This window comes from Pseudophryne corroboree, chromosome 3 (genome assembly GCF_028390025.1).
Source record: "Pseudophryne corroboree isolate aPseCor3 chromosome 3, aPseCor3.hap2, whole genome shotgun sequence".
NCBI classification, from domain to species: domain Eukaryota; kingdom Metazoa; phylum Chordata; class Amphibia; order Anura; family Myobatrachidae; genus Pseudophryne; species Pseudophryne corroboree.
The window spans coordinates 46,640,995-46,663,692 of NC_086446.1; the positions used below are offsets into that span (position 1 = coordinate 46,640,995).

Here is a 22,698-nt window from a genome sequence, read left to right on the forward strand (position 1 = left end):
AAAACTCCCTTTTTTCGAAAGAGAATCCTCATTTCAGCCATTACCTTGGTAAATACCCTCGGTGCCGCGGACAGGCCGAACGGCAACGTCTGGAATTGGTAATGACAATCCTGTACCACAAATCTGAGGTACTCCTGGTGAGGATGGTAAATGGGGACATGTAGGTAAGCATCCTTGATGTCCAGAGATACCATGTAATCCCCCTCTTCCAGGCTTGCAATAACCGCCCTGAGCGATTCCATCTTGAACCTGAATTTTTTTAGATATGTGTTCAAGGATTTTAAATTTAAAATGGGTCTCACCGAACCGTCCGGTTTCGGTACCACAAATATTGTGGAATAGTAACCCCGTCCTTGTTGAAGTAGGGGCACTTTGACTATCACCTGCTGGGAATACAGCTTGTGAATTGCCTCTAACACAGCCTCCCTGTCTGAGGGAGTCGTTGGTAAGCCAGATTTGAGGAAACGGCGGGGGGGTAATGTCTCGAATTCCAGCTTGTACCCCTGAGATACCACTTGAAGGATCCAGGGGTCCACCTGTGAGCGAGCCCACTGATTGCTGAAATGTTTGAGACGGGCCCCCACCGTACCTGGCACCGCCTGTTGAGCCCCAGCGTCATGCGGTGGACTTAGCTGATGAAGCGGGGGAGGACTTGTGTTCCTGGGAACTGGCTGAATGTTGCAGCTTTTTCCCTCTACCTCTGCCCCTGGGCAGAAAGGACGCGCCTCTACCTCGCCTGTTCTTTTGGGGACGAAAGGACTGCACCTGATAATACGGTGCTTTCTTTGGTTGTGAGGGGACATGTGGTAAGAAAGCTGACTTCCTAGCCGTTGCTGTGGACACTAGGTCCGAAAGACCATCCCCAAACAACTCCTCACCCTTGTAAGGCAAAACTTCCATGTGCCTTTTAGAATCTGCATCTCCTGTCCACTGCCGGGTCCATAACCCTCTTCTGGCAGAAATGGACAGCGCACTGATTTGAGATGCCAGCCGGCAAATATCCCTCTGTGCATCTCTTATGTAAAAGACCGCGTCTTTAATATGCTCTATGTTAAGCAATATAGTGTCCCTGTCTAGGGTGTCAATGTTTTCTGACAGGGATTCCAACCACGCTGCTGCAGCACTGCACATCCAGGCTGAAGCAATAGCTGGTCTCAGTATAACACCCGTGTGTGAATATATAGCCTTCAGGAGAGCCTCCTGCTTTCTATCCGCAGGCTCCTTTAGGGCGGCCGTATCCGGAGACGGTAGTGCCACCTTTTTTGACAAACGTGTGAGCGCTTTATCCACCCTAGGTGGAGTTTCCCAACGTGACCTATCCTCTGGCGGGAAAGGGTACGCCATTAGTAATCTTTTTGAAATCACCAATTTTCTATCGGGGGAAGCCCACGCTACCTCACACACCTCATTTAATTCCTCAGAAGGGGGAAAAACTACTGGAAGTTTTTTCTCCCCAAACATAATACCCTTTTTTGTGGTACCTGGGGTTACATCAGAAATGTGTAAAACATTTTTCATTGCCTCAGTCATATAACGAGTGGCCCTAGTGGACATTACATTTGCGTCATCGTCGTCGACACTGGTATCAGTATCCGTGTCGACATCTGTGTCTGCCATCTGAGGTAACGGGCGCTTTAAAGCCCCGGATGGCCTTTGAGACGTCTGGGCAGGCACGAGCTGAGAAGCCGGCTGTCCCACATTTGGCATGTCGTCAAATTTTTTCATGCAAGGAGTCGACTCTTTCGCGTAATTCCTTCCACAAGTCCATCCACTCAGGTGTCTGCCCCGCAGGGGGTGACAACACATTTATAGGCACCTGCTCCTCCTCCACATCAGCCTCCTCATCAAACATGTCGACACAGCCGTACCGACACACCGCACACACACAGGGAATGCTCTGATAGAAGACAGGACCCCACAAAGCCCTTTGGGGAGACAGAGGGAGAGTATGCCAGCACACACCAGAGCGCTATATAATACAGGGATTAACTAAATTATATCCCCTTATAGCTGCTGTACACTTATATTGCGCCTAAATTTGTGCCCCCCCCCCCTCTCTTTTTTACCCTTTCTGTAGAGTAGTCTGCAGGGGAGAGCCAGGGAGCTTCCTTCCAGCGGAGCTGTGAGGGAGAAATGGCGCCAGTGTGCTGAGGGAGATGGCTCCGCCCCCTTTTCCGCAGACTTTTCTCCCGCTATTTTCTGTATTCTGGCAGGGGTAATTATCACATATATAGCCTCTGGGGCTCTATATTGTGATATTTTTGCCAGCCAAGGTGTATTTATTGCTGCTCAGGGCGCCCCCCCCCTAGCGCCCTGCACCCTCAGTGACCGCAGTGTGAAGTGTGTAATGAGTAGCAATGGCGCACATCTGCAGTGCTGTGCGCTACCTTGGAGAAGACTGATGTCTTCAGCCGCCAATTTTCCGGACTCTTCTTGCTTCTGGCTCTGTAAGGGGGCGCGGCTCCGGGACCGAACATCAATGGACGGTTCCATGAGGTCGATCCCTCTGGAGCTAATGGTGTCCAGTAGCCTAAGAAGCCCAAACTACCCACAGGTAAGTAGGTTTGCTTCTTCTCCCCTTAGTCCCTCGGTGCAGTGAGCCTGTTGCCAGCAGGTCTCACTGTAAAATAAAAAAACTAAAATATACTTTCTTTCTAGGAGCTCAGGAGAGCCCCTAGTGTGCATCCAGCTCGAGCCGGGCACAGGGTTCTAACTGAGGTCTGGAGGAGGGTCATAGGGGGAGGAGCCAGTGCACACCAGGTAGTTCTAAAGCTTTCTTAGATGTGCCCAGTCTCCTGCGGAGCCGCTATTCCCCATGGTCCTTACGGAGTCCCCAGCATCCACTTAGGACGTCAGAGAAATACAATTAGAGTATATCTTGTGAATATCCTATATTATATTATTATAAACCTGACGCACCAAGCCGCCTCAGGTTATAGAATATAGGGATAGCAAGTTGAGTGAGAGACACGAAATGTAAATCACCCAGCAAGCTAATGCACACACATATAGTCACAGTTATACAATGCAGAGGTTATTACTAACAATAATACTGCACTGGACTAGTTTATGTATAGCTCTGTAAACAATAGAAAAAACAGTGCACAGTAAAGACTGGATGTATATTACAGGGTACTTGTACCAGAAAGCCCTGATTAAATGCACTCTTTCTTAACTAACACTGTCTAATAGGCAGGTAGAATGCTTAAGTGTCTTGTAAAGTCACAGCGCTGACAACTAGGCGGCTTTACATAGGAGGATTTGCCCAAGCAGTCCCATGAAATGGCACCCAAACACTGACTGGGAGTGAGGGAGAGACAGATATGCAGCTCCACGGCGGGAACATTTAAGCCTCATCCCCCTGCTGGACTTAACCACCTGGTACTGCGGGCCAATTTAAAATGGTTTATAAGAGAAACCTGACCTGTACCCTTGCCCTGGTGGCCTAGTGCGGTCACCTGTATGCCACAGTGTCCACACCGGCCGCGCTGGATCGCGATACAGCACGGGTCCGGCGAACGGGACCCGCTTTACCACCTCCCGAAGCGTGGCCACGCGATCCCGGAGAGCCCCAGCCGTGTGTGTCTAACTTGACGAAAACCGGAGCCTCCTGCTGTAGGTACCCGGAAAGCAGGACACGGGAGTGTACAGCGCCGCTGGGGAGATATGGAGCTGCAGCAGGGAATGTCTCCTGACATTTACACACTGCTGCTGGGCTTGTAGTCTTCACTTTACTTAAAAAAAAGCTCTTCTTAGGGCTGCCAGGAGCAGCCCCTCTGTTATGTGCCTGCTATCTGCGGCACCAACTACAAAACTGAGCTCCTGTGCAGGGAGGCGGGGTTATAGAAGCGGCGGCGCTATGCATCTTGGGAACAGTCAAAGCTTTTGAGCCTGTTGGTGCCTCGGATCAAGATCCTACTCTACACCCCAATTTCTATCCTTGTGGAGCCCAGTGTACCCCGCAGCAGAAAATATATTTTTTAAATAATGTCTGATGTCATTACTTGAGATTAAACAGCAGAATATCAGTGCATTATACACAGTTTAAATACAGCCGAAACAGTAAAAAGTCACTTTGGTATATTGGTGAGACCCTATATCTTATCTACCTCATCCTCCTGTGGGATCCTGTGATTCTCCTCTGTACAATCCTGGGAATACAGAGGACGGGGACATCTCTCTGGGGTATCTCTGTTACTGGGTCCATCTGTAGGAGATACAGTGTCTGAGTACATTGTATATATGTGATTATCAGATGATGTGTGTATATAGGGGGCCCCCATACCTATCCTCCCCTGTACAATACATGACAGTCTCCTCTTACCCAGTGATGTGAGGGGCCGGTGATTCTCCATCATCACGTCCTTGTACAGACCCCTGTGTTCCTCTATATACTCCCCCTCCTGCATGGAGAGATAGACAGTGACATCCTGACACCTTATAGGAACCTGACACACACAGTGATACAGTCATCACCAAGACACATCCCCTGGTGTTACTGTATAATGCCCCATTCCCAGCAGTCACCTCTCCAATCACCACCCAGACACATCTCCTGGTGTTACTGTATAATGTCCCATTCCCAGCAGTCACCTCTCCAGTCGTCACCAGGACACGTCCCCTGGTGTTACTGTATAATGCCCCATTCCCAGCAGTCACCTCTCCAGTCATCACCCAGACACATCCCCTGGTGTTACTGTATAATGTCCCATTCCCAGCAGTCACCTCTCCAGTCATCACCCAGACACATCCCCCGGTGTTACTGTATAATGCACCATTCCCAGCAGTCACCTCTCCAGTCATCACCCAGACACGTCCCCCGGTGTTACTGTATAATGCACCATTCCCAGCAGTCACCTCTCCAGTCATCACCCAGACACGTCCCCTGGTGTTACTGTATAATGCACCATTCCCAGCAGTCACCTCTCCAGACAGCAGCTCAATGATCTTTTTGGTGAGTTCCAGGATCTTCTGGTCATTGTGCCTCTCAAGTATCTGTGACTCAGGTGAAGGCACCGTGATGGAGGCACAGTTCATGGTTGTCAGATGGGCAAAGGATGCCTTCTTCACTACTATGTAATCCTGTGTATTGAGAGAGACAATGTTGAAAGTAAATGAAAAGTCCGCCTATTTGAAATTACACATTTTAGGGAATAATTGTGCAAAAAAAAAAAAAAAAAAAGGATTTTGGTACTTACCGATAACGAGATTTATGGTAAGAACTTACCTTTGTTAAATCTCTTTCTGCGAGGTACACTGGGCTCCACAAGGAATAACATCGGGGTGTAGAGTAGGATCTTGATCCGAGGCACCAACAGGCTCAAAGCTTTGACTGTTCCCAAGATGCACAGCGCCGCCTCCTCTATAACCCCGCCTCCGTGCACAGGAGCTCAGTTTCGTTAACCAGTCCAATGCAATAGCAGGTACCAGAGACGACAATAGTTAGTAGCCACATACACCACACACTCACCACAGGAGAGGGTGCCAGCGGCTATGCCAAAACCAACCCAAAGAAGCAAAGTGAGTCAGGGTGGGCGCCATGTGGAGCCCAGTGTACTTCGCAGAAAGAGATTTAACAACGGTAAGTTCTTACCATAAATCTCATTTTCTGCTGCTGGGTACACTGGGCTCCACAAGGAATAACATCGGGGATGTCCTAAAGCAGTTCCTCATGGGAGGGGACGCACTGAAGCGGGCACAGGAACCCGGCGTCCAAAGGAGGCATCCTGGGAGGCGGAAGTATCAAAGGCATAGAACCCTATAAACGTGTTCCCCGAGGACCACGTAGCCGCCTTGCACAATTGTTCAATGGTCGCACCACGGCGTGCCACCCAAGAAGGTCTGACAGACAGAGTAGAATGGGCTTTGACGGTAGCAGGAGCTGGAAGACCAGCCTGTACATAAGCATGTGCAATCACCATTCTAATCCATCTGGCCAAGGTCTGCTTGTGAGCAGGCCAGCCATGTTCGTGAAAAGCAAACAGAACAAAAAGAGAATAAGACTTCCTAACCGAGGCAGTTCACTTCACATAGATACGGAGAGCCCGTACTACATCCAAAGACCACTCTTTGGCAGACAACTCTGGAGAATTGAAGGCTGGAACCAAAATCTCCTGGTTAAGGTGGAAGGAAGACACCACCTTAGGTAAATAACCAGGGCGCGTTCTAAGAACCGCCCTGTCACGGTGAAAAATCAGATAGGGGGACTTACAGGATAAGGCACCTAAGTCAGAGACCCTCCTTGCAGAGGCAATAGCAAGCAAGAACAAAACCTTAAGGGAGAGCCACTTAAGATCAGCCAACGCAAGAGGTTCAAACAAGGACTCTTGCAAGGCCTCCAGAACCACCGACAAATACCAAGGGGCCACAGGTGGCACATAAGGAGGTTGAATCCGTAACACGCCCTGAGTGAAAGTATGAACAACAGGCAGGGTAGCACTCTTTCTTTGAAACCACACTGTCAAGGCAGAAATGTGAACCTTGAGGGAGACCACATGAAGGCCTAAGTCCCTGTTGAAGGAAGGCCAACAACTTGGCCGTACTGAACTTGAAAACGCCATGGTTATGAGACGCACACCAAGTAAAGTATGGTAAATCCGAGCAGAAACCAGCTCACGGGCATTCAACATAGTTTGAATGACCGCCTCTGAAAAACCCTTGGCCCTCAAGACGGAAGCTTCAAGAGCCATGCCCTCAAAGCCAGACGGGTCAAGCCCTGGTAGATACAAGGGACCTGAACGAGGAAGTCTGATGTTGTGGAAGTAGAAGAGGACGATCCAGCAAAAGTCCCTGTAGATCGGAGAACCAGTGCCGTCTGAGCCACGCTGGTGCTATCAGAAGCAGGTTTCCTCCTTCTTGTTTGAACTTCCGTATTATACTGGGCAGGAGTGACACCGGAGGGAACACTTACGGCAGCCGAAAGTTCCTTGGAATTGCCAGAGCGTCCACGAACGCTGCTTGAGGATACCTTGTCCTTGCTCCGAAGACCGGAACCTTGTGATTGTGTCGAGACGCCATCAGGGTAGGCCACACTTGTCCACTAGGAGTTGAAATACTCCTGGATGAAGGCTCCACTCTCCGGCGTGTACGTCCTGATGACTGAGGTAGTCCGCTTCCCAGTTGAGGACTCCCGGAATGAACACTGCGGAAATGGCCGGCAGATGGCGTTCTGCCCACTGAAGGATCCGTGAGACTTCCTTCATTGCCATGCGGCTTCGAGTGCCGCCTTGATGATTTATGTAAGCCACCGTGGTGGCATTGTCCGACTGTACTTGAACAGGCCTGTTCTGTATCAGATGCTGGGCCAGGTTCAGTTCATTGAACACTGCCCGCATTTCCAGAATTTTTATCGGGAGGAGAGACTCCTCTGTGGTCCACCGACCCTGAAGGGAGTGTTGCTCCAACACTGCGCCCCAACCTCTCAGATTGGCATCCGTTGTCAGCAGGACCCAGTTGGATATCCAGAAGGGACGACCCCTGCTCAATCGTTGGTCCTGAAGCCACCAGCTCAGTGACACGCGGACTTCCGGAGACAAAGAGATCATTTGGGATCTGAGACGGTGAGGCAAGCCGTCCCATTTGGCAAGAATCAGTTTCTGCAGAGGGCGAGAATGGAATTGAGCGTACTCCACCATGTCAAATGCCGACCTAGTACTTGCATTGCCGAATGTATCGACACATGCGGACGAGATAGGAAGCATCTAATCTTGTTCTGAAGCTTCAGGACCTTCTCCTGAGACAAGAACAACCGCTGGCTGTGAGTGTTCAACAACGCTCCCAGGTGCACCAAGCGTTGAGCAGGGACCAGGGAAGATTTCTTCCAGTTGACTAACCACCCATGGGCTGTCATAAACTGGACCGTCAGTTCGAAATGACACAGGAGAACTTCTGGGGAATTCGCCAGACTCAACAAATCGTCCAGGTACGGCAGGATCCTGACCCCTTGACGGCGGAGAGCCGCCGTCATCACCGCCATAACTTTGGTGAAAACACGCGGAGCTGTTGTCAAACCAAAAGGCAACGCCTGAAATTGGTAATGAAGGTTGCCCACAGCAAACCGCAGGTACTGCTGATGTGACAGTGCAATAGGAATATGCAGGTAGGCATCCTGTATGTCCAGAGAGACCATATAGGCCCCAGGCTCCAAGGCCAGAACAATCGAGAGGAGAGTTTCCATACGAAACTTGGAGACCCTCACATACTTGTTCAACGCCTTGAGATTGAGAATGGGCCGCGAGGACCCGTTCGGTTTCGGAACTAGAAACAGTGGTGAATAGTACCCCTTGCCCCTCTGAGTCAGAGGCACCTGTACCACCACTCCTGTAGACAGGAGGGAATGTACTACTGAAGGAAGAGTGTTTGTCTTCTCTGGTTTCAAGGAGACGTCTGTCAGGCAAAACCGTTGAGGGGGACGTTTCTTGAAGGAAACGGCATAACCGTGAGTGACGACTTCCCGTACCCAAGTGGTCTTCAACCATTCCTGGGTAAAACCCTAGAAGTTGGCCCCCTACCCTGGGATCCCCCAGGGGGAGACCCACCCCGTCATGCGGCAAGCTTGTCAGTTTTGGAAGCAGGCTGACGGGCAGCACAGGCCCGTTTTGGCCTGGGCTTGGCAGGTCTGGAAGCACGAGCTTGTTTCGAGTACGCCTTACCTTTTGCTTTTCCTGGAGGACGAAAGGGCCGAGGGATAGTACTTTTAGCCTTCAAAGCGGAAGGGGCCATACTAGGTAGGCAAGCAGTTTTAGCAGTAGCCAGATCAGCCACAAACTTATTGAGATCTTCTCCAAAAAGAAAGTCTCCCTTAAAAGGAAGCACCTCCAGGGTTTTCTTAGAATCCATATCCACCGACCAGGACCTCAACCACAGGATACGGCGAGCTAGGATGGACGTAGTAGCAGCCTTTGCCGCAAGCACTCCGGCATAAGATGCCACTTCCTTGAGGTAAACGGATGCCGCGGCAATATATGAGAGACATTGTCTAGCATTATCAGAAGCGTTGGACGGCAGCTCCGCCTCCAGTTCCTGGGCCCATGCCTCAATAGCTTCAGCAACCCACGTTGCAGCAACGGTAGGCCTGTAAATTGTCTTCAAACAACCCTCCACACGTCTATCCGTCGGTTCCTTTAAAGAGGCGATGGTAGTAACTGGCAGAGCAGATGAAACTACCATGCGCGCCACATGGGAATCCACGGGCGGGGGAGTTTCCGATTTTTAGTGAGCTCCGCAGACAGAGGATATCGAGCTAACAGTCTCTTGTGTGGTGTGAATTTAGTGCCCGGGTTGCCCCAGGATTCCTGACGGGGGCAGCCAAATGCTGAGAAGGAGGAAAAACTTGTTTAACTACCTTCTTACGTTTAAACCTATCAGGGGTTTTAGAGGCAACCTCAGGCTCTGGGTCATCAGAAACCAGAAAAATGATCCTGACAGCCTCAATTAAATCAGGAATATCCACCATCGAATTCCCTTCCCCATCAGAGGCGACAGAATCAGAATCTGTGGGGTCTGTGTATGCCCCATCCTCCTCAGAGGACGTATCCGGCCTAGCGGTGGTTTGTGAGGAAGTGAGAGCCGTTTAGAAGACTTCTTAGTCGCGGGCGGACGAGCGTGAGACTTATGTTTAGTCATTGAGCAGTTCAAATGCTGTAATTGAGAAGAAACATGTTCCGCTCATGGCGGATTGGCTGCAGGGACCATAAACTGCTGTACTGACACAGGAGGTCCCACAGGGGGCGTCAATATAGTCACTAGTGTATTCAACAGCGTGGAGAACGTAGCCCAAGGTGGGTCAGAGGAGGCCCCCGTTGCTACAGACCCACTGGAGGGTAAGGAACCCCCAGAACCTGAACTCTCTGCTGCCATATTATCCTCATAATAATCTGCAGCGTCACCACCGCGCAACGTGGGAGACGCCTCAGAATCGTTGCCCCGTGTAGCAGACATAATGACAAGCACAATAACGGGCAAACTGGTGCAAAATTCGCAGCAATATACCTAACTAGAATCCCCGGTGTAGTCGCCTACACAAACCAGAAGTCCCAGAGATATATGGTGACTATGAAACACGGAGAAAAATACAATAAAACAGTATGTTCTGTGAGATACCTATATTAGAAGAAATAAACCTGACACACTTGCCCCACAGGTTATAGAATATAGGCTGAGCACGCTGAGTGAGATACTTAAAATGGCAGCCACGAAGCAGCTACATGCGCGCGCACACACACACACACACACACACACACACACACACACACACATATAGTCACATAGGTACAATGCAGAGGTTCATGCAAGACAGTAATACTGCACTGGACTAGCAATACAAAGTTACACAGCGTATGGCTAGATATATGTAAGCAAGAGATATAACAAAAATCACAGTAGGTACTGGATGTATATCACAGGGTGTTTGTACTACACAACCCTGGCTGAGTGCACTCTTTCTTAACTAACACTGTTCCTTGACAGGTAGAATACTTAAGTGTCCTGAAAAATGCACAGCGCCGACGAGCAGGCGGCTTTACAGAGGAGGATTTGCCCGAGCAGTCCCAGGAACAGCGCAGCTCCGTGTAATGGCGGCTGACAGGGAGTGAGGGAGAGATATGCAGCTCCAGGGCGGGAACATTTGCCTAAATGGCGTTCTGGAGCCGTCGGAGGTGCTATAAGTTAGGCCTTATCCCCCTTGCTGGCTTCCCCACCGGGCACAGCAGACTGTGTAAAAACGGGGCTTTGTAAAGAAAAAGTCCCCCACCTGTGTCTTTTGTCCCGGTGACTAGTGGAGCGGCTGCCCCTTACAGTGTCCACGCCAGCGCGCGCAGCCCGCCGCGCCGGATCACGATTAAAGCGGGCCAAAGAGACCCCTTACTTCCCCTTCAACCTGCGGTCACGCGATCCCAGAGGTCTGCGGCGAGTGTGTGTGCCATGAAGAAGAACACGGGAGCCTCCACTGTAGTTACCCGGCAACCAGGGCGCGGGAGTATACAGCGCCGCTGGGGGAGTGATGGAGCTGCAGCAAAAGATGTCTATTCAATATACATACAAGCTGCAGCCCTTTAAGTCCTCAAAAGTTCTTCAAATCTTCTGAAATTAGCTAAGAAATAAGCTGCAGGAGCAGCCCCCCGTTGACTTACAAACTGAGCTCCTAAGCACGGAGGCGGTGTTATAGAGGAGGCGGCGCTGTGCATCTTGGGAACAGTCAAAGCTTAGAGCCTGTTAGTGCCTCGGGTCAAGATCCTACTCTACACCTCAATGGTATTCCTTGTGGAGCCCAGTGGAGCCCGCAGCAGAAAAATCAATTTCTCTGAATCTACTCGGGGACACTGGAACACTCAAGACAGCTGGGGTGTGAAGTATGCAGACTGGAGGTGGCACAATCTAACATAAAAAAATTATGCACAGCTGGCTCCTCCCCCTTCACGCCCCTTATCCCTCAGTGTGAAACATTTGATGGAGAGAAGAGGGAACATGGGAGGTCATTCCGAGTTGTTCGCTCGCAAGGCGATTTTAGCAGAGTTGCTCACGCTAAGCTGCCGCCTACTGGGAGTGAATCTTAGCACCTTAAAATTGCGAACGACGTATTCGCAATTTTGCGATTACAAACTTCTTAGCAGTTTCAGAGTAGCTTCAGACTTACTCGGCATCTGCGATCAGTTCAGTGCTTGTCGTTCCTGGTTTGACGTCACAAACACACCCAGCGTTCGCCCAGACACTCCCCCGTTTCTCCAGCCACTCCTGCGTTTTTTCCGGAAACTGTCGCGTTTTTCCCCACACGCCCATAAAACGGCCTGTTTCCGCCCAGAAACACCCATTTCCTGTCAATCACACTACGATCGCCTGAGCGAAGAAAAAGCCGTGAGTAAAAATCCTAACTTCATAGCAAATTTACTTGGCGCAGTCGCAGTGCAGACATTGCGCATGCGCACTAAGCGGAAAATCGCTGCGATGCGATGAAATTTACCGAGCGAACAACTCGGAATGAGGGCCATGAAAACAAAGCCCTATGGAGAGGAACCAACCGTAACAACTAGTCAAACAGCAACCAAGAACCATTAACCAAATAATTCAAACTGTTTAAAGTAAAGTTAACAAGAACACGTAGGTTGACAGCACCGAGGCGGGCGTCCAGTGTCCCCGAGTGGATTCAGAGAAATGGATTTATTGGTAAGTACCAATATCCTCTTTTCTCTTTCATCGACTAGGGGACACTGGAACAGTCACTATAGCTGGGGACATCCCAAATACACCATGGGCTGGAGTGCAGTACGATGCCTGCAGAACCAAACGCCCAAACCTGGTATCTCTGGATGCAAATGTATCAAACTTGTAGAATTGAGTGAACGTGTGTGCCGATGACCACGTTGCTGCTCTGCAAAGTTGAGTAGTGGAGGCACCTCTAGCCGCCACTCATGAAGCACCCACTGATCTGGTGGTATAAGCACCTAACCGAAAAGGGACCCTCTTACCACAAGAGATATAAGACTGCGTGATGGTAAATTGTATCCATCTGGCTAGAGTCTGTTTAGAAGCCGGCCAACCCTTTTTGGGCCCACAGAACAAAGAGTCAGACTTTCTAATAGAGGAAGAAGCCTGTACGTAAATCCGTAAGGCTCTGACCACATCCAAAGACAAGTCCCCCTCCGCAAATCCCTGGAAGGAGGGTACCACAATAGGCTTGTTAATGTGGAAACCGGAAACCACCTTAGGTAAAAACTCAGCTTTTGTACGTAGCTCCGCTCTGTCCTCATGAAAAACGAGGAAGGAACTTTTACACGATAGAGCTCCTAACTCTGAGACCCTTCTTGCTGATGCTAAGGCTAGTAACACGGTAACTTTCAAGGATATAGATTTAAGAACCACTGTCTCCAAAGGGTCGAAAACGGCAGATTTAAAATAGTCAAGCACTAAATTTAGATCCCACGGGGCCGTGGGAGGACGAAAAGGTGGTTGTATTCGCAGCACACCTTGTAAAAATGTCTGAACCTCCTGTAAGGACGCCAGATGTTGTTGAAACAAAATAGAGAGGGCCGAGACTTGTACCTTCAAGGATCATAACCTCAAATCTCCATCTAACCCAGTTTGGAGAAATCGTAAAAGACTATAGAGGCGGAACTCCACCCTTTAGACTGGCACCAGTCCATGTACTTTTTCCATATTCTATAGTAATGTGTCGCCATAACTGGTTTCCTTGCAGCTAACATGGTGGGGATAGCCAATTTCGAAATACCCTTGTCTCTTAGAATCCTGGTCTCAAGTGCCACGCCGTCAAACGTAGACGGTTCAGGTCTGGGTGAAGGAATGGGCCTTGTGACAATAGGTCCTCTCTCTGAGGTAGCCTCCAAGGATCTTCCGCCAGAAATCCCCTCAGGTCTGAGTACCAACTCCTGCGAGGCCAGTCTGGTGCTATTAAAATCACCCGCGCTCTTTACTTTTTCACCTTTTTTTAACACTCTAGGTATAAGGGGAAATGCCGGAAAGATGTACACCCGACTGTATGACCATGGAATCGCCAGCGCGTCCACTGCCTCTGCTGCTGGATCCTGCGTCCTGGCCACATACCTTAGTAACTGATGGTTGTTTAGAGAGGCCATTAGGTCTATCTGTGGTAGACCCCGCCTTCGTACTACCGTCTTGAAAAACTGTGGGTGTAGACACCACTCCCCTGGATGCATATCTTGGTGACTGAGATAGTCTGCTTCCAAAATTTCCACTCCTGGAATGAAGACTGCTGACAGTATTATGTTGCGCTTTTCTGTCCAAGACAGTATTCTTGTGGCCTCCCTTAAAGCCATGTGGCTCTTTGTTCCTCCCTGAAGGTCTATTTATGCCGTTGCCGTCACATTGTCCAACTGTACTCTCACGTGTTGAGCCCTGACTAGGTCTTCCGCCAGAAGTGGTGCAAGGAAAATGGCTCAATTCCAAAATATTTATTGGAAGGCTGCTCTCCTGTAGTGACCACCTTCCCTAAAAATGATGGTTCTCCAGTACTGCTCCCCAACCTCTGAGACTGGTATCTGTTGTCAGAATCTTCCAATCCCAGATTCCAAACCTCTTTCCCGAGCTAGATTCTTGTGGACGAACCACCAGATTAACAAGGTCCTGGCCTGGGGCGACAAGCGAATCCTTCGGTGGAGAAGTCAATGCATGCCTGCCCCCTGAGCAATCAGATTTATCTGGAAAGGTCTGGGGTGACGCCTGCTGTATTCAATTGCTTTGTAAGATGCCACCATCTTTCCAAGAAGCTTTACACAGAGATGCAGGGACACTGTCTGGTTCTGTAAAACCCGATGCACCATTTCCCTTATGTCTCAAATTTTGTCTTCTGGGAGAAACACCTTCAGATGTACCGTATCTAAAATGAGGCCCAGGAATTGAATCCTCTGTGTTGGTTGAAGGTTGGATTTTTTAAAATTCACGATCCAGCAGTGTCAAATCAGAAACTGATGAGTGGTTTGAGCATCCTGGATCAACTGATCCAGAGAGGGAGCTTTGACCAGAAGGTCGTTCAGATATGGGATTATCGTTACACCTAACGATCTCAATTTCGCGACCATTACAGCCATGATCTTTGTGAAGATTCTCAAGGGTGATGATAAACCGAATGGTAGGGCTCTGAATTGGTAGTGATTCTTGTCCACTGCAAACCGTAAATAGGCTTGATGTGGGGTCCACATTGGAACATGAAGGTACACATCCTTTATATCCATGGACACCATGAACACTTCTTGTTCCAGTCCCGCAATAACCGACTGGATTGACTCAATCTTGAACCTGTACACCTTCAGGAACCGATTCAAAAGGTTTAAATTGAGGATTGGCCTGACAGACCCATCCGGTTTTGGCACTACAAAAATATTTGAATAAAATCCCTTCCCTCTTTGAGAAGTCGGGACAGGCATACTTACTTCCGTCTGAAGTAACCTTTGAGTCGCCGTATCTAATGCCCTCGCTTTCTGAGGACACCAAGGAAGGCCAGTTGTAAAGAACTGACTGTGAGGGCGTTGTAGAAAATCTATTTGGTATCCCTGGGAGATAATCTTGTTGACCCAGACCTCTGGTCAGGTTTCGGCCCAGGTGTCCCGAAACCGTTCCAATCGTGCGCGGACCAAAGGAGACCCAAGGTGAGCTGGAGGCCCGTCATGCCAATGGTCTTGTCAGCAGGTTTAGATTTCTGTTTTCAGGTTGTGGACTGGGAACGGCCTCTACATATGCTTACACAAGCCTGATCGCCAAAACCTCTTCCTCTAGCTCAAAAGGATTGAGACCAAAAAGATTTGACCCGAGTAATTTCTTCTGACCGATGGCGTAGTCCTAGGATACGTGGTAGGCAGAAAAGTAGATTTCCCTGTTGTTGCCTGAGAAATTCACTTGTCTAACTCCGGACCAAATAAAGTCTCTCCTACGATGGGGATCACCTCTACTGCCTTCTTGGAGTCAGAATCCACTTGCCATTCTCTGAGTCACATAATCATTCTTGCTGAAATGGGCGAAGCCGAGATGCGTGATGTTATTCTGCTAGCATCCTTTGCGGCCTGGCAAATGTGTGTAGCTGACTCATGGATATGCTCCGCTACTCTATTTCCTCTTGGCCGTTATCTTCCTCTACAGCCTGAACAACATGACCAGCCCATGCTACAATAGCCTTGGTGACCCAAGCACTAACAATTGTAGGTCTGTGTGATGTACCAGCAGCCACAAAAATAGATTTCAGTGCTGTGTCTACCTTACGATCTGACGCATCATTTAAAGTAGTCACATTTGGTATTGGAAAGATTGCCTTCAGGGAGGTGTCTGCAATCGGCGGAACCTCCCACTTAGACATAACACCCTTGGGTAGTGGGTAATTGGCCTCAAACTTTTTTGGAATTTGGAAGCGTTTATCAGGCTGCTTTCATGCTTCTCCCATCTGAACCTGGAGAATCTAAGGAATTTGAAAAACCGCTGGGACTCGAATAAATCAAACACTTCAGGTTCCTTAACTTCTTCTTCCCCGAAGTTAAGGACCTGTTTTACTGCTTCAATAAGGGAATCTAATCCCTTGACTTCAGTGTTCTCCTCCTGAGGACTAACGTCCAATATCGCCTCTAACTCACGTACCTCCTCATCAATAACAAGACCCTCCTCCACCTCTTCCTTTAGGATAGGGAGGGGTCTCCTTACAGCTTTTCTGCTTGTGTGGGCGGAGTTAATCTAATTCGGAATTCCTCCATAGTCTTTGAAAAACCTGCATCCCATTCTAAATGCTACTCGCGGGATTCCGCCATTTCCTTAAAAGTATCCGCCAGAGCATGTTTCCATGACCCAGACGGACCACTGCTCCCAGGTTGAGCGCCCGTTTCCAAACATGAGTCGCACACCCCAGAGCTGCTGACATTCGTGCTCTTTTTACTACATTTTGAGCATACGTAGCAAGTTCTTGTGGTCTTGGTTGGTGCTTTTGACATGTTGAAAAACACACACACACACACACACACACACACACACACACACACACACACACACACACACACACACACACACACACACACACACACACACACACACACACACACACACACACACACACACACACCACTCAGCAGTACTTTCACCCTTTAGAGTAGGAAGAGTAAGATTATAAATAAAAACATATTGATAATCATATTTATAGAGATCTCAGCAGTAGAGCTTGTAAGCGCTTATTTAATACTCTATTCTAATCACAACCTTCTGTTGTTGTTTTCTGTCTTCTCAGAGAGGAGACCGCCTTCCTAGGATAGACCTAAAAACTGCGCACCTAAAACTACAAACAAGATGGCCGCAACTGAAACATTTTGTGTATATCTATCCCCTCAGAGGCGCCTCCGCTTAGCCTATGCCTCCGCAGTGTCCCTTGTAAGTCCATGAGTGGTGTTTAATCTTACCACTACCCCTCCGGACTCCCCCACGATCTCTGCTCCTGTCTGCCTCCTCAGTGCTACGGCGCCACACCGCCAGGTCTCCTCACCCGTGTCACGATCCGGGTATCTGGACGCCATTATTTACCCTTCAGATGCCTCCTAAGGCGGGCTCAGCGTTCCAGGACCGGATCCCGCTGTTCCTGAGTTTCCACATGCAGAGTGTCAGAGTGGTGTTTTCATCAGCCGCGGCCTCCGCTGTGCCCGCGTGGTTAAATGTGCATCTATCAGCCTGGCGTCTCCTGTCTCCGGTGGCCGGCGCCGCCATTACTGTTTCCCAGACCACATGGATTACAAACCAAACTTCCCTCCAAGTGTCTGCATGGGTGCAGCCATCTTGGATTCTGTCATCTGATCATTTCCACCAATCTGCTGTCTGTATTGTTGATTTGCATAATTGCCTAGCCAACCCCTTCCTTGCTGCAGGTATAAGTAAGCTGTGCCTGAGCAAGGAAGACGTCAGTGCTTTGGTTGTCAAACCTAGTTCCTGTTTGTCTCTCTCCTGTGATTGTCTTCCAGGTTCCAGCTCCTGTCTCAAGACTTCCACCATAGAGACCCGCACCAGCATTCCACCTGCGGTGTAGCCTGACTCTCCAATCCATTGTGGATTCATCTGTTTCCAGCTACAACATTACCTGCTTCCAGCTCAGCTTCCAGCAGAGTACAGATTCCCTTAAAGGGCCGGTGTCCTTTCTACACTTTACCACTCTCCACCGGTATTATTATTTCTCCGCTCTCAAGTTCTACATTTCAGTTCATATTTCATCGCTCCCAAGTTCATTTATTATTTAACTGGTTCCAGCCAGTATCCACTCCGTGTTAACAACAGTCTGGTTCCAGCCAGTATCCACAGCAGCTGTTTTACCTTCAGCAACCCAGCTTTTCCTGGAACACCAGCTGGCACAATCCTGGGTTATCTCCAATGCTACAGTCGGGCCTGGTAAGGACTTTCCATCTAGAAGATCATAAGAACTATCTCACACTACCAGTGCCCTGTGGCTCCTGCCATCCTGTAGTACTCAGGAACTGTATTTATTCTTTGCTGACTTTTACGTTTTCTTTCTGCTGTTGTGTTGCGGAGTTGTCATAATAAATAAGATTTTACTTACCGATAAATCTATTTCTCGGAGTCCGTAGTGGATGCTGGGGTTCCTGAAAGGACCATGGGGAATAGCGGCTCCGCAGGAGACAGGGCACAAAAAGTAAAGCTTTTCCAGATCAGGTGGTGTGCACTGGCTCCTCCCCCTATGACCCTCCTCCAGACTCCAGTTAGGTACTGTGCCCGGACGAGCGTACACAATAAGGGAGGATTTTGAATCCCGGGTAAGACTCATACCAGCCACACCAATCACACCGTACAACTTGTGATCTAAACCCAGTTAACAGTATGATAACAGCGGAGCCTCTGAAAGATGGCTTCCTTCAACAATAACCCGAATTAGTTAACAATAACTATGTACAATTTTTGCAGATAATCCGCACTTGGGATGGGCGCCCAGCATCCACTACGGACTCCGAGAAATAGATTTATCGGTAAGTAAAATCTTATTTTCTCTATCGTCCTAGTGGATGCTGGGGTTCCTGAAAGGACCATGGGGATTATACCAAAGCTCCCAAACGGGCGGGAGAGTGCGGATGACTCTGCAGCACCGAATGAGAGAACTCCAGGTCCTCCTTAGCCAGAGTATCAAATTTGTAAAATTTTACAAACGTGTTCTCCCCTGACCACGTAGCTGCTCGGCAGAGTTGTAATGCCGAGACCCCTCGGGCAGCCGCCCAAGATGAGCCCACCTTCCTTGTGGAGTGGGCCTTTACAGATTTAGGCTGTGGCAGGCCTGCCACAGAATGTGCAAGTTGGATTGTGCTACAGATCCAACGAGCAATCGTCTGCTTAGACGCAGGAGCACCCATCTTGTTGGGTGCATACAATATAAACAACGAGTCAGATTTTCTGACTCCAGCTGTCCTTGCAATATATATTTTTAATGCTCTGACAACGTCCAGTAACTTGGAGTCCTCCAAGTCACTTGTAGCCGCAGGCACTACAATAGGCTGGTTCAGATGAAATGCTGACACCACCTTAGGGAGAAAATGCGGACGAGTCCGCAGTTCTGCCCTGTCCGAATGGAAAATCAGATATGGGCTTTTGTAAGATAAAGCTGCCAGTTCTGACACTCTCCTGGCCGAAGCCAGGGCTAGAAGCATGGTCACTTTCCATGTGAGATATTTCAAATCCACCTTTTTTAGTGGTTCAAACCAATGAGATTTTAGGAAGTCCAAAACCACATTGAGATCCCACGGTGCCACTGGAGGCACCACAGGAGGCTGTATATGCAGCACTCCCTTAACAAAGGTCTGGACTTCAGGGACTGAAGCCAATTCTTTTTGAAAGAAAATCGACAGGGCCGAAATTTGAACCTTAATAGATCCCAATTTGAGACCCATAGACAATCCTGATTGCAGGAAATGTAGGAATCGACCCAGTTGAAATTCCTCCGTCGGAGCACTCCGATCTTCGCACCACGCAACATATTTTCGCCAAATTCGGTGATAATGTTGCACGGTTACTTCCTTCCTTGCTTTAATCAAAGTAGGAATGACTTCTTCCGGCATGCCTTTTTCCTTTAGGATCCGGCGTTCAACCGCCATGCCGTCAAACGCAGCCGCGGTAAGTCTTGAAACAGACAGGGACCCTGCTGAAGCAAGTCCCTCCTTAGAGGTAGAGGCCACGGACCTTCCGTGATCATCTCTTGAAGTTCCGGGTACCAAGTCCTTCTTGGCCAATCCGGAACCACTAGTATCGTTCTCACGCCTCTTTGCCGTATAATTCTCAATACTTCTGGTATGAGAGGCAGAGGAGGAAACACATACACCGACTGGTACACCCAAGGCGTTACCAGCGCGTCCACAGCTATTGCCTGCGGATCTCTTGACCTGGCGCAATACCTGTCCAGTTTTTTGTTGAGGCGAGACGCCATCATGTCCACCATTGGTCTTTCCCAACGGGTTACCAGCATGTGGAAGACTTCTGGATGAAGTCCCCACTCTCCCGGGTGAAGATCGTGTCTGCTGAGGAAGTCTGCTTCCCAGTTGTCCACTCCCGGGATGAACACTGCTGACAGTGCTATCACATGATTCTCTGCCCAGCGAAGAATCCTTGCAGCTTCTGCCATTGCACTCCTGCTTCTTGTGCCGCCCTGTCTGTTCACATGGGCGACTGCCGTGATGTTGTCCGACTGGATCAACACCGGTTTTCCTTGAAGCAGAGGTTCTGCCTGGCTTAGAGCATTGTATATTGCTCTTAGTTCCAGAATGTTTATGTGAAGAGACGTTTCCAGGCTCGTCCATACTCCCTGGAAGTTTCTTCCTTGTGTGACTGCTCCCCAGCCTCTCAGGCTGGCGTCCGTGGTCACCAGGATCCAATCCTGTATGCCGAATCTGCGGCCCTCCAATAGATGAGGACTCTGCAACCACCACAGAAGAGACACCCTTGCCCTTGGAGACAGGGTTATCCGTAGGTGCATCTGAAGATGCGACCCTGACCATTTGTCCAACAGATCCCTTTGGAAAATTCTTGCGTGGAATCTGCCGAATGGAATTGCTTCGTAAGAAGCCACCATTTTTCCCAGGACTCTTGTGCATTGATGTACAGACACCTTTCCTGGTTTTAGGAGGTTCCTGACAAGCTCGGATAACTCCTTGGCTTTTTCCTCCGGGAGAAAAACCTTTTTCTGAACCGTGTCCAGAATCATCCCTAGGAACAGCAGACGAGTTGTCGGCATTAACTGGGATTTTGGAATATTCAGAATCCAGCCGTGCTGTTTTAGCACTTCTCGAGACAGTGCTAATCCCCTCTCTAGCTGTTCTCTGGACCTTGCCCTTATTAGGAGATCGTCCAAGTATGGGATAATTAATACGCCTTTTCTTCGAAGAAGAATCATCATCTCGGCCATTACCTTTGTAAAGACCCGAGGTGCCGTGGACAATCCGAACGGCAGCGTCTGAAACTGATAGTGACAGTTTTGTACAACGAACCTGAGGTACCCCTGGTGTGAGGGGTAAATTGGAACGTGGAGATACGCATCCTTGATGTCCAAGGATACCATAAAGTCCCCCTCTTCCAGGTTCGCTATCACTGCTCTGAGTGACTCCATCTTGAACTTGAACTTCTTTATGTACAGGTTCAAGGACTTCAGATTTAGAATAGGCCTTACCGAGCCATCCGGCTTCGGTACCACAAAAAGAGTGGAATAATACCCCTTCCCTTGTTGCAGAAGAGGTACCTTGACTATCACCTGCTGAGAGTACAGCTTGTGAATGGCTTCCAAAACCGTCTCCCTTTCGGAGGGGGACGTTGGTAAAGCAGACTTCAGGAAACGGCGAGGTGGATCTGTCTCTAATTCCAACCTGTACCCCTGAGATATTATCTGCAGGATCCAGGAATCTACTTGCGAGTGAGCCCACTGCGCGCTGTAATTTTTGAGACGACCCCCCACCGTCCCCGAGTCCGCTTGAGAAGCCCCAGCGTCATGCTGAGGCTTTTGTAGAAGCCGGGGAGGGCTTCTGATCCTGGGAAGGAGCTGCCTGTTGCTGTCTCTTCCCTCGACCTCTGCCTCGTGGCAGATATGAATAGCCCTTTGCTCTCTTATTTTTAAAGGAACGAAAGGGCTGCGGTTGAAAGGTCGGTGCCTTTTTCTGTTGGGGAGTGATCCAAATAACTCCTCCCCTTTATACTGCAAAACTTCCATATGCCGTTTTGAATCCGCATCGCCTGTCCACTGTCGCGTCCATAAAGCTCTTCTGGCCGAAATGGACATAGCACTTACCCGTGATGCCAGTGTGCAGATATCCCTCTGTGCATCACGCATATAAAGAAATGCATCCTTTATTTGTTCTAACGACAGTAAAATATTGTCCCTGTCCAGGGTATCAATATTTTCAATCAGGGACTCTGACCAAACTACCCCAGCACTGCACATCCAGGCAGTCGCTATAGCTGGTCGTAGTATAACACCTGCATGTGTGTATATACTTTTTTGGATATTTTCCATCCTCCTATCTGATGGATCTTTAAGTGCGGCCGTCTCAGGAGAGGGTAACGCCACTTGTTTAGATAAGCGTGTTAGCGCCTTGTCCACCCTAGGAGGTGTTTCCCAGCGCTCCCTAACCTCTGGCGGGAAAGGGTATAATGCCAGTAATTTCTTTGAAATTATCAGCTTTTTATCAGGGGCAACCCACGCTTCATTACACACGTCATTTAGTTCTTCTGATTCAGGAAAAACTATAGGTAGTTTTTTCACACCCCACATAATACCCTGTTTAGTGGTACCTGTAGTATCAGCTAAATGTAACGCCTCCTTCATTGCCAAAATCATATAACGTGTGGCCCTACTGGAAAATACGGTTGATTCGTCACCGTCACCACTGGAGTCATCGCCTGTGTCTGGGTCTGTGTCGACCGACTGAGGCAAAGGGCGTTTCACAGCCCCTGACGGTGTTTGAGTCGCCTGGACAGGCACTAATTGATTGTCCGGCCGTCTCATGTCGTCAAACGACTGCTTTAGCGTGTTGACACTATCCCGTAGTTCCATAAATAAAGGCATCCATTCTGGTGTCGACTCCCTAGGGGGTGACATCCTCATATTTGGCAATTGCTCCGCCTCCACGCCAATATCGTCCTCATACATGTCGACACACACGTACCGACACACAGCAGACACACAGGGAATGCTCCTAACGAAGACAGGACCCACTAGCCCTTTGGGGA

The 22,698-nt window shown here is 49.2% G+C and overlaps 1 protein-coding gene across 1 annotated transcript in view; it reads right to left on the bottom strand.

The window, feature by feature from the left end:
• The window catches only part of LOC135057143 (uncharacterized), a 356,477-nt gene that overhangs the window by 145,604 nt on the left and 188,175 nt on the right, over nucleotides 1-22,698 (bottom strand). Inside the window, exons 9-11 of the mRNA XM_063963040.1 lie at nucleotides 4,924-5,082; nucleotides 4,325-4,403; nucleotides 4,110-4,207 (exon numbers count right to left, since the gene is read on the bottom strand). Coding sequence (XP_063819110.1) covers nucleotides 4,110-4,207; nucleotides 4,325-4,403; nucleotides 4,924-5,082 — 336 coding nt within the window. The remainder of the gene's footprint in view (nucleotides 1-4,109; nucleotides 4,208-4,324; nucleotides 4,404-4,923; nucleotides 5,083-22,698) is intronic.